We start from the raw sequence: 12,642 nt of genomic DNA, 5'->3' as shown, positions 1-12,642 counted from the left end.
AAGGGTACGGGCATTCTAAGAGTTCCGGAGGTAATTTGGAGCAATTGTATTTATTAAGTCATTTCAGGCCTAATTAGAAAACCATATTTATGATTTCAAGATTTACTGAAAACTAATTAAACACAGTAACAGTAATGAGTGTGAATTAACTCGTTTACAATACTTACAGTAGGTCAGCGACTGTGTATCATTTATTTATCATGGCAAACCTTACATTACATTTATGATACTTTTAAGGCTGTTATTACTAACAGGATATTACATATTTATTTTTTCCCCACTGCATTTATATATATATATGTTAACTATTCATAGCTGTATCACTTGAGAATTTGAGAACGAATTTGCGTTACTATCAACTGCTTAATATTAAAACTAATAGCCGTTAATCGCCTTCTAGCGTAAGATTTATATTACTTTATAAAGAGTAATTTATATTACTCTTTTTCTTTAATGGTCTACGTTTGGCAAACAAAAACTGACGACAACTGTCATAGGGCAGATTGATTCTAATGTAATATACATTCTATTGTTATTAACTTAATTTAAGGTCAAGCTTCAGGCTAAATTATACTGAGGATCATATTGTAGCGAAGATCGTTTCCAAAGTTCTAGTGGTTCAGGAGAAAAACATGCGACTCTTCTTACTTTAGAAGCCAACAGTTATCGCTGATGTTGCCAGAAGGTGGCGCCAACGACAACGAATAAAACCGAATTTCAGTATGTCGATCCTTGCCATTTGAAAACAAACGCAGATGAAAGCATGCCTACGGAATGAACTGGATGTTTGTGACTGATGTGTTTAAGAACTATTCTTTATTCACTTTTAAATAAATAAACATGAACATGTACATCACAAAAAGATTTATGAGACTACATACACTAGAATGGAAATTCATCTGTAAGTGAACAGATAAGACAAAGGAAACTATATTAACAGTTAAACGTATTGCATAACCAATTTCTAACCCCATCACCTCTCCAATAGTCTGTCAATTAAAAAAAATAAATACATAAAATGTAACGTAACACACAACTCAAGAAGTTTGTATGCTTTTCCAGCATGACTTTGATTGAAGATTATATTTGGATGTTAGGAAAATGCCTTTCCAGTTCTATTCTGTGATTTTATGACTGGGGAGCCACTGCTGTATAGATTGCTACATTTGCTTAGTTTGTGTTTTGTTTCTTTCAAACAATAGTCCATTTTACACTATGTTAGAATTGTATTATACACCCAGTATCTTAATTGATATATTTGTTTTGGCAAAAGAGCAGCAAGTCTTGCTCATGAGCAAAGTCAACCAAATGTCATCTTAGCCACACATTCAGCCTTAAAACTACAGAGAACACTAACAACAATGCAAGATAACATTTATGTCTGAAATAAAACATTTAAAAGTCTGTGTAACACTTAAGTTTTAAATAGGATATACCACCACAGATTACTGATAAAATCTGCTGCAGAGCAACAAAATTAATACAATACACTTAGTGCAGAAAAGATAAGGTCATTTTTTCTTAAGGAGGAATTTCATTTGTCTTCACAGTTAGGGGTTACATGTGGGATCACCATAGCTCCAACAAAGCACAAATAAATGTGTTGCTGCTTTACAGGTAAACAAACAAAAACATACTCATTTATTGATTTCAGAAGAATGTTAGACCACAGCCTTGCATCATGCTCTGCTTTTTTCTTTGTTAATTGATCTATTCTCTTACTGTGTCCACACTTTAGGGTTGTTTCAAAAATCACCCACTTTCAACTGTCTGATAAAGGATTCCCCACAACATCACAGACAGCAGTCTGAGCTGGTTTTGTTCTGAAGTCATTCTGACTGGTTACGCCTCCTGTAGGTTCTGTGGAACAGTGCTTTACTCTAGGCGCTGAGTGAAGTTCTCTGGAAAGAGTCCCTTCTGCGTAATGTCCCCATTCTGTAACCAGTCGGGTTCTTTGATTCCTGTCAGCCATCCGGCATCCTGAAAAGACAGAAGCACACATTTCTGAGACTGAGTAAGGAAGTCTAAGAAAGTTGCCTCTAGGCTAGACATGGGGAGCTGGGTTATGTTATAAATGCTGGGTTATGTATGATGGGGTTGAGGTCTACCAATAATGTTTTAAATAAATATACAGTAGCAATCTACAATCTACAATATACAGTAGCAATCACACTTCAACAGCTAGGGGGAAGGCTGCTGGTTTTGTAACTTCACAGCTGTTTGTACAAAGTCTTTGAAAGGCTATAAAGGCATTTAAAAACACGTTCAATGAGAAAAAAAACAAAATGTTAGAACTTGCACCTCCTTTGTTACTATCTGACTCTCTTAGCAATGTAATTGCCAAGACATTGCAGCATTGAAAGACATCACACCTCAACATAATTGGAGTTAATTCATTTCATAGATATTTGAAAAATAAACTGGGACTCACATAAAAGACACGTTACATTTGCCCTGTAAAAAACAAAGCCCCAAAAAACAATTCTAGCCCTGTAATCATATTGACAAACTGTTGTTGAACAGATCTCAACAGATCTCAAACTCAATTTCAGGTGAACCAGGTGTATTTTGGCTTTTTGCTCCTCTTAAGCTCACAGTTACACAACTGTTTTAATTGTTTAATTAACTGCACACATGTAATAGAGCAATACAGACTCTGAGGTATTTCATAGGTAATGGTACCTTTAAAGCTGTGAATCTGGAGCAAATGGTTTTGAGTCATCAACTGTAAAAGACTTCTGTATGTCTAAGTAAATAATTAGGTTAATTGTTTAATTTGTTTACTCAGGCTGAAGCAAAAAGCAGAAGACACCAGACTGTGTAAGCTGAGACCCCCTTGTTTAGAGACAAATAAGAAGAAACAAATGACTAAAAAGTAAAATGAGTGAAAACAATGAATAAATGTATTAAATGTTAGTCTGTTGAGTATTGGAACTGGTTAAGAGATGCTAGACAAAAGGTATTTATTAATGGAAAACCACCAAAGATGGTGTAATTGCAGTATTTTTATCTATGTGACAGCATACTGTAGATGTATGACGTTAAGTGCAGTTCATCTAGTGCATTAACACATGGATTTGATCTCTCTTACCTGGTCCTCCACAGCTTCAGAAGGAATAACTAATACAATATCTCCCTTCTTCAAGTTCAGCTCATCTGTGTTTGCAGCTTCAAAGTCATGCAATGCTTCCACCTGCAACAGGAATTTTTATGTAAATTGTTTTATTCCAGTTCTGTATCACATACATGTACGTCTTCTATGGGATCCCATAGAAAGCCTTCATATCAAAGTGGAACAACATAATTCTATAACTCAGTTACTCTGAGTTAAAGTAAATTAAAGTGTTACAATACTTCATTGGTTTCAATTAACATGAATCCCTTCAAACCTGAAACACACATAAAGTATTATATAACTACAGTATGGGTAGTGATACAGTATTCTAGCTGTGGTATTCAGTCAAAACTACAGTACATCTGTATCATAAGCTTGTGAGATACTATATGCCTATACTTGTATCTGTATAAGCTGTATGCACTCCACCATTCATGTACATTGAATAAGTTCTTTATATATAGCATGTTAACTTAATTATTCTAAAAAAAATTTGATATCTGACAAGTCCACCTAAGGTGTTGCTCAAAATGCCTAATTCTGTTGTACAATGTTCAGGTTAATGAAAATTAGTAAGAAATGGGGTGAACTGCAAATAATGACTGTTTAGTTGCTTCCTCAATCAAACTACCAATTCACAGTGTACTGGGACCTGTCATCTGTTGTAAATGAATCATGATGATGTATTGATGAAGATGTGCTGTGACTACACACAAAAGCATATAGAGTGATTCATTTATTTTGATTCTCAGTACAGTATATAATCTACACAATATACATTTCTTTTTTAATGATGTATGATATAGCTGAAACTCTTATCTGAAAACATAGATTATCCTCTTATCTATTCAGTGTGCAACGTCATGACAAAGTACTATGATTGGATTAAGAGTCAGCTATCAAATTAATTTCTTTTCATACTATGTTAATGTACTTTTCACACATCTTCAGTGATGTGACCACTGAATGAAGGCTAATACCCAGTTGCACTCCATTATTTTGTACTCAACTATAGTAAACTACTGTAGGTGACAATAACATTTGTGTGACAAACTGGAGTCAAAGAGAACACACTGAAAAGAAGGCAGAGCTGCATGAAGAGTGAGATTATTTGGATTGTGTGGTCTGGGAGGTGGTTTGGATGGCACTGAGTGATACCACCAACCAGATGGAAGCGATAAGCAGCATTCCACAAGGAGAAATGGAAGATACTGATTTACCAGGCATGAGAAATTCGATATTTTTCACATTTTCACCATGTGTATCATCAGGTTTTATAGGGTGACTCTTATTACATGTGAAATTGTTTTTAATCAAAGCAGTATTTTAATGTAGAGTATTTTTGTTTTCTGAAGAACCTAAAAGCAACAGTAATTACCAAGTAATTGGTAACCGTCTTGAGTTTTTTATTGATTGTGTACACATAACAACTGTACTTTTACACACGGTGCAGTAGATGCTGAAAAATCAAAGCTTTATTGACTGCCAGTCAATTCTTTTGAAGTCCATTTCTTATTCCACACACGTCTTTTTCAGCTTTTGTGCAGTACAAAAGAAGGAATTTAATATGTAGCAGGAATGACTTACCTTGAAGAGGTATCCTGGAGGCAGACTTTGGGCGGAAGCAGGCTCAGTCTTTGTCTCTGCAGAGGGCTGCACGGCTCCGGAAGCTTCCATATCAACAGTTTTGTTACCCTGCTGGCTGTCCTCGGCAGGTGGTGAAGAAGCTCCTGTTTCTTGAGCAGCGCTGTTGACACTTGCCTCGTCATCAGCTGCGGCCGACATTTCTTCCTTGGACACCCCTTCTGTCTGCAGGTCCTCCTCCTCCCCTTCATTGTTGGATGCTGGTTCAATGACCACTGCGGGTATAGGCATCTTCTCCTTGAGAAGGAACCACAAAAGACTTATAACCAGCCAAACACAGGCAGCCATGCCATAGTTAAATGAATCCAGATGCATCTTTGACTTACTCAAAACATACCCCGAAAGGATTATCTTTTGCATGACACTGCTTCTCTTTCACTTCTCATTTATTACCCAGAACAAACTGGTCCAGCATTTTGGGTGCTTTGAAGCCAGAGATGTACAGTATGCTTGAATAAATTAGAAACCTGCAATAATAGTTCATATACCAGAGATTTGACGTCTTCTTCTTGTATCATTCCAGAATTTATAAATAATTGACCAAAAGTTAATAACAAGGTCCACAACAGCAGCCATTAGACGAAGCAGTAGATGGCTAAGAGCTCAATTTCCAGACTTGTGTTTTTGAAAAGAAAAAGCGTTAGTACTTGCAGCCTTGAAAATGTAAGGCATTTTCTACCCAGGTCAGTGATGTTCAGCTGTGGCTGTCTCACAGCCACATTACACTGCCATCATATCATGCCATCTGAATCCAGTCATTAGACATACTGTAAATATATTCCATTCCCACATCTGCTAATGTTGGAACAATACTGGATCAATATAAAAAGTCTGGGAATTTCCCAAAAGAATGAACCCATAGTACATATCATTAGTAGCACACTAAGACTCCACTGCAGATTTGAGATTTGACTGCATGACACATTCACTTTACACATGCATTTGTTGAAGAATAGATCACTTTTCATCTATTAATATCCATCTGTCACTTGTCAGTAAGTTGCCTGTCTGCTAAGGTTTGGAGCAACCTAGAGCCTATTCCAGATGCATATGGTACAAGAGGACAAGACTACTCTCCTTCTAGATGAAATGTCACTCAATCATGGGGGCACAGTGTGATGGAAAATTTTGAATAACCAACCAAATCTAGCAAGCATGTCCTTGTGAATTTGAAGGAAACCAGATCACCTGGAGGTAATCCACATGAGCACAGAAAGAACATGCTATAACCACCAATATTCAAGGACAAAAATCAAACCAAGGACCCATGTTCAGTTATTTATTAGTATTACATTTTTTCAAGTGTATCATGTTTCAAATGAATGTCTGAGGGACAGGAATCACTTTTCTCTTCAGAAGACTTGATTATCCTGTCCATGTTATTAAAGACCTCTAAGTGCTGGATTCTAAAGTTTCTTTATTAAAACTATTACAATTATTACTCATATTTGGTCCTACTATTCCTTTGATTTCTAAATTGAGGCTCAAATACTTAATTGACCAAGGGTAGTGAAATATTTAAGGATTAGCTGGTACATAGATTTGAAATGGAAAGGAATGACTGAGTTGAGGTTCACAAATCCTGACAGCAGTGGATTCTTGTCACTGGGGCATGTGAGACTGTGCAGGATGCATTAGTGATCCGTGTGAGGTCATAAACTGAGACTGAAGCTCTGTTGCAGCTGGTTTGAGAAAGAGTTGACTGGAAGAACCTGAGCATCACATCAATAGCAGGCAACAGTGTCTGGTACTGTCCAGAGGACACCGTAAATGGCAAAGGCCTATTCCAGTGAAACATGTGGGAGGAAAGAAAATAATCCTGAATTTCTAAAATGAACATAAAATACAGAAATGGCACATAAATGACAAAACAAGATTAAGCCCAAAGGCAAAAATTAGGACCTTTAAACCTGACGATGTACTGAAGGAACAAGAGAAAGAACATCTAAAGCTGTAAATCATGAAACTGAATTTGATATCTACCTGGTTGGTTTCAGTGTCTTCAGTAACCTCTTTTTTATTTTCATCTTCTAGTTCAGGCACTATACTCTAAAAGATTTTTAAAACATTAAAACCAATATTCAATCATAATGCTTAACAGCAAAAGGGAATAATACCCAATGAGTTAGGAACATCTGGGAGAGGGCTGGAGCTGGCTTGAGGAAGCAGTTAGGGAGGACTAGGGTTGAGGGGAGGTTAGTAGGATTTATTGTTCCGCGGATTAATGATAGAGGTATTATAATTCAGCTTTGACTTTACTGGTACTTGACATTCTATGTACTGTACGTAATCTTTCCAGCGAGTTAAAATGGCCGCCGTGAGGACTACTTTCAATGCAATTTCCCCTTATAAAATCTTCAGTAAAATGTTGTGGTATCAGTGACAAAATGCAACTAGAAATTCTCAAGGATGTTTCCAAAACATGACCCAAGAGTAACCAAAATTAACTGGGCCAACACAATAGTGCACACCGATTAAAGAGAAAAGGTCTTTTTGCTGCCTGCTGTAAACAGTATTGGTTGTGTTTCTATACTGTACCTCTTTTTTAATCTGGTAGTATCTGTGTTGATATGAACAGCAGAATGTCATGAATAGTTTCGTTTCCCATCCTGACTAGTGACAAAAAATGACAATCAGAAAAAAACAAATATCTTTAATGTACGGATATCTTCTGTGATTAATGAGCGCCACCATATAGAGTACAATATCTGCCTTACAGATTAATCTGTTTTGATTTTAATACAAAAATTAAAATAAATAGTACTGTATATCTATTCATGTCTCAAACAAAAACTCTTTCTTCCATGAATTTCCAATGGTTAGGGTTTTTTGTTGCTGCACTTAGTTTTCATTAGTACAGAAATTGTGGCATCCTCAGAAACCAAAGAATGAATCCTGAAAGGATACAATTACACACCTTCCCAAGTGTTTTTGCTTTGATTGTAAGATGGGAGATATGTATAGTACTTTATAAGGGGGAAGCTTGAAAGAAATTTAAGCGGAAAGATTCTTGGGACTAGAGACACAAGTTCAACAGCAGCAGTGTCGCTGACATGGGCTGTAAGAACAGATTCCCATTTACAGTAGCTGAACTCCGTTACCCCTCCATTCATTAAAATGAAAACTTATTTTTTCATCAAATGTGATCTGTCATCAACAGCAATGATTAGACAAATCAGCCTTCACTGTGAGTTTCTGTAGAAAACATTACAATTTCTTAGCAATGATGAGGAGTGATTGTTGTGAAGCCTGAGTGCCTTCTGACAAATTCCTTCATTACTGTTTTTCTAAAATTTTAATATCATTAAACACTGTCCTATAATCAATAATATTGTGATGGAAAGTATTAAGGACAATTAAATAAGGAATCATGGAGGGTTAACGGCACCAGAGGACAGTGTCTGAAAAGTGTAAAAAAATCAGGGGGATACACTGAATGATTGAAAGGCTGCGGTTGATCTTGAGGAAACATTACATTTAAAAAACAGCCTAGCAATGTAATTTCTCATTTTACACAATGACTAGATGAATGACAGGAAAGCGCAAAAAAGCTGTACAATGAGAGCTTACCAACCTCCAGTTTCAAAGAGGCTCTCCACACATTAATGTGTTAAAGTTTTGCCTTTACATAGCAGCCAAAAGCTATACATTATTTCAATGTGCTAAAAATTATTCCAATGTAAGCTTTTTGAAAGATCTCCATTATTACTGATTGCAATTTCTTATTTTAAATCCTTTAACTGATGATCAGTTCACAGATCTCATCATATATACTTTTTTAATTAATTTAAAATACTGATATAGAGTATATATACTCTCTCTATATAGTGTAAATATAGACACGCATAGCATTCATATACTGTATACTCTATAAATAGTGTAAATATAGGCACATTATGATCTTACACACTAAAAATACCTAGAAAGCCTCCTAAAGTACGCATGATGCTTGAATTTTTAAAATTGCCATCCAAGACAGAAACAGAGCCCAAAGTAAGAATTAAACACATTTTGCAGTATATGTACAGTAGGCTTAATATCTACTTTGAAATACCTATGAAGTAGAATACAAGTTTTTTGCACAACCCTTGAAGATGATGATGTGATGGGATGACGAAAAAGTAGAATTACTTTATGACAAGTATTTCTACAGCAGGAAAATATTGTTTCCAGGACTTAAAAGTGTTGAAAAAAACCTTTCTGCGCTCTCAGTATTCTGATAATGATACGGATCTACAGTATATTTAAGCCACATGTTCATTATAAATCCCACAAAATAAAAATGTGGGTTCAATAGGTCACAGCAACATGCTGTGTATGTATCAAATTCTACCAAGTTTACTACCAATTTATCAATTAAATGTACTAACAGTAGCTTTTATAGTAGTAAATGGACTACAATGGACAATGTAATTCCTTTAGAAGCATCTCACAAATATGGGTAATATTATGCAGGCATAAACAGTGCCTGGAAACAAATGTCATCCTGTTTTTTCTGTTCTATTTTGAGCAAAGATGGCTTTCACTTATGAGAAAAAAAAATATTTAGGCACAAAATAAATGCAGCCCCTGCTTGGCCTTTCTTGTTAATTGAGAATAATTACCGGAACCTGTTCTTTCAGAGACTCTGCATCCATTGCTGAAGCCTATATACAACAAGATATGAAGAATGTTATTGAAACAGATGTGAACAGACAGGCTTCAAACTCATTGGTGGGTTGCTAGGCACCTGCAGTCAGGAAAGGAAAGATTTGTGCAAGTGTTTTAGTTTGTGTTCTCCCCACAGGTTATGGAGAAGTGGGTGACTATATTACACAGTGTTACAGTACATTGTCTGTTATATTTGCCATAAATAAACAGCATATTGAAGGCAACAGCCGTTTAGCACACAATGATGATATAGACGCAAAGCTTTAACCATTGCATTCATGTGTTGTTTCCAAAGAAACAAGGATATTTTGTCATGCTTATTTAAGGTACAGTATTTAACATAGAACTTATACAGCTGTGTCATTAAGTGTGAAAAAAGAGGGCAAGTTCATGTATAGACAATGAAAAAAAAGTTAAAGAACTTATTATTTTATTAAATTCTTGATAACTCAACCCTGTGTGATTTTGATGCCCTTTGCAGCCCATCTTTCACGAACACAAAACAAAATCCCTGTATCTGTGTGGCAGGACTCAAACTAGAAAACCCTGCCAAACAACTGTTGCCACCAAGACCTGGGTCCAGTCATCTGTGATTGGCAGGTACTGTAGATAGAAGTCCTGATGGAATAATGCTGTTGTCTAACTCTGGTTTGGGGTAGCAAATTCTAGGACATTTCACAAATTCTATTCCATTTTTTCTCTTCTGAATAAGAAAAATATATTAACACAAGGAAGTCAAAATTAGTGCCAAATCCATCATCGTCTTTGTCAAAACGTTACTGTTCTGATTTGTAATGAAAGATTGGTGACATAAAACTATCGCTTAACAGAAGCGAATGCAAAAGCACACGGTTTTTTGCAATCAATCATTTTGCTTCCAATCTATGTAAGTGCTGTAAAGCTCAATAACTGTGCCCAGTAACACATTTTAAGAGTGCCAGGAGGGCAGTGATTTAATCTGTAATGCAGCTTTGTAATAATTACCGCAGCTGGTGTTGGGGGAGATTCCTTTTCTGCATCCTCTGTGGTATCAGTTTCCTACACGCAGAAAGAAGTCATTCAGACTGTCAGTCAGCCAGTCAAAGATGAAGAAATTAAACCCAGTGGGGATCTGGAAAACTATGCCAATCATGAGAAACAGAATTTTCCTTTCCCCAAAAAACTATTACAGATTACATCTTCTACAGCTGCAAAATCTTTAACTGAACATCAAGGATGATTCATTCCACGATTCTTTTGTTCCTCATTTCCTTTCTTTCCTTCATGTGTTTCAATATTTGACTTCTTTAATTTTTTGAAAAAGTACAGAACTGGTACACTTATTTTGAAAAGAAAGTTTGATGTAAACTAAGAGCATTTCACAATAAAATGGAATACAGACACCTGCTGTGTGGATCTGATATTGTATTCCTGCAATCCAATATGCACAAGCAGAACATTTTCATAACTGTGAACATCTGCATCAGCACAGTGTTTGGCTTTATGCTATTTTTTTTAAATAATAAGTATTGCAGTACAGTACATATATCTATCATTGTATGTCTGGGTATTTGTACAGCTGTGATTACCACTATGGTTAATCTCATATCATAGATTAGAAATATATGCAAAGGAAAAGAAGAGACATTTTTCTGCTGTTATTTTTCTTTTTGCAACAAATGTGAAGCACATATAAGCTTTTCTTTTGTAGATCACTGTATATGGCTTCAGCTTCACTTATGCCAGGCAGACATAAGCAATAATTACCGGAGCAACTGCAGAAGGAGAATCACTTTGAACATCGTCTGCTGAAATCTAAGTGTGAAGAAACATGGCTATCATTATTTGCACTTTAAAAACACTGGAGTGAGCACATGAAGGTTGAAAAAAGATAGGAATTATTTCAAACCTTGAGGGCACTAAACAAGGAACTGGAGTGGCTAATTTTCTGTTGGTGATGGCCTCTTCGCACTTTAAAAACACAACTGTTCTTTGTTTAGTTCTTAAGATGAAAACAAAAGGTTTATCTTCTGGTTTAGCTGAATGAAATGATAAAAATAGCAGCCACATTTGCCACCTTGTCATTTTAATTTACAGGTAATTGATGACTAATTGTGAGGCCCAATCTACAGTAGCTGTGCAATTAATTTGGATACTTACATTTTTATTTTTCTGTGAGCTAAGGTTTATTGAGTTTTTTTCCCCATGTGATCCTTGTGAATTTAGAGGTTGAGGTTGGTGGCATATTAGGCAATGGATCAATTCAAATGAGTTATCCACAGCAAGTATTTCTTGTCTTATAATATAATGTCACTCAGCTGTTGGACTGATTTCACTGCTTCAGGTTCTCAGCTAGGGCCACACTGTATTGAAGTCATTGGATCTATATGTTGTATATATATATATCTGGACTTTGGACATGAGCTACAAGTTCTGAGTTTATTATCATTATGACCCTGGCTTCATTTTAATCTTAGGACTTCAGAAGGGAAAGGAATTGTACATACTGATCTATACCACACAGGATCTAATTTATTTCAAAATCTGGAATGTATTAACTTTATTATTTAAGTCTGGAGTGGGTGAGAGGAGTTAGCATTCTTCCCTTAAGGAACACAAATAAGTGACACAACCCATAATTCAAGCATGTGAACTGTCTTACACCATATATTATTCTCTATGACTCACTAACAAAACACCAATGTTTATGCCCCAAAATATACAACTGCCTTATTTTGGAAATCATATACAGTACTGTGTATTGCCTATATTAAATGTGCAGAAACATGCTTCTTATGTACTGTACAGTACATTACATTTTAGACATTTGTACTATAAATCCGTGACACAGACATAACCATCAGTCTGCAATTAATGACACTCTTTAGGGTAAAACCCTGTTGTTGGGGTGACAACATATTAAATTTCCAGTAGCTGTGTGTGTTTAATTGTTGGTTTAGGTTTTTCCACTTTTCTAAGTAATAGGAACTTGGCTATCATAACTAACAGGAGAAGTGATAGAGCTTTCAAAGTTCCCCATTGTTTGTTTAAAAATGAAAAGAAAGAGAAGAGTACACATCTTGCACTAACAAAAGGAGAGAAATATGGATCAAGGTATCATAGAGGCATACCCACACATGCACACATGAACAACTGCAATATAAAACCAGGAATAAAGAGGTTCACAAACACGTTTTGCCATACCCTGCCTCTTATAACAAGGTAATTTTAAATTATCTTGTCATACAGTATGT

At 35.8% G+C, this 12,642-nt stretch overlaps 1 protein-coding gene across 3 annotated transcripts in view; it reads right to left on the bottom strand.

The window, feature by feature from the left end:
* Nucleotides 1-797: 797 nt before the first annotated feature.
* amph (amphiphysin) overlaps nt 798-12,642 on the bottom strand; it is a 116,750-nt gene continuing 104,905 nt past the window's right edge. Inside the window, exons 20-26 of one of the 3 annotated variants that reach the window (XM_088919402.1) lie at nt 11,156-11,203; nt 10,394-10,447; nt 9,364-9,405; nt 7,298-7,372; nt 4,703-4,996; nt 3,092-3,193; nt 798-1,980 (exon numbers count right to left, since the gene is read on the bottom strand). In XM_088919402.1, the coding sequence (XP_088775528.1) occupies nt 1,876-1,980; nt 3,092-3,193; nt 4,703-4,996; nt 7,298-7,372; nt 9,364-9,405; nt 10,394-10,447; nt 11,156-11,203 (720 nt within the window). In that variant the 3' untranslated portion in view covers nt 798-1,875. Of the gene's footprint in view, nt 1,981-3,091; nt 3,194-4,702; nt 4,997-6,742; nt 6,809-7,297; nt 7,373-9,363; nt 9,406-10,393; nt 10,448-11,155; nt 11,204-12,642 lie in introns of all 3 variants that reach the window. The other 2 variants (XM_088919400.1, XM_088919401.1) reach the window with 2 other exon arrangements.

Source organism: Atractosteus spatula, chromosome 6, assembly GCF_055471065.1.
Source record: "Atractosteus spatula isolate fAtrSpa1 chromosome 6, fAtrSpa1.hap1, whole genome shotgun sequence".
Lineage (NCBI taxonomy): Eukaryota > Metazoa > Chordata > Actinopteri > Semionotiformes > Lepisosteidae > Atractosteus > Atractosteus spatula.
Note: the sequence above shows the minus strand (reverse complement) of the source record. Positions and strands in the feature narration are given on the sequence as shown.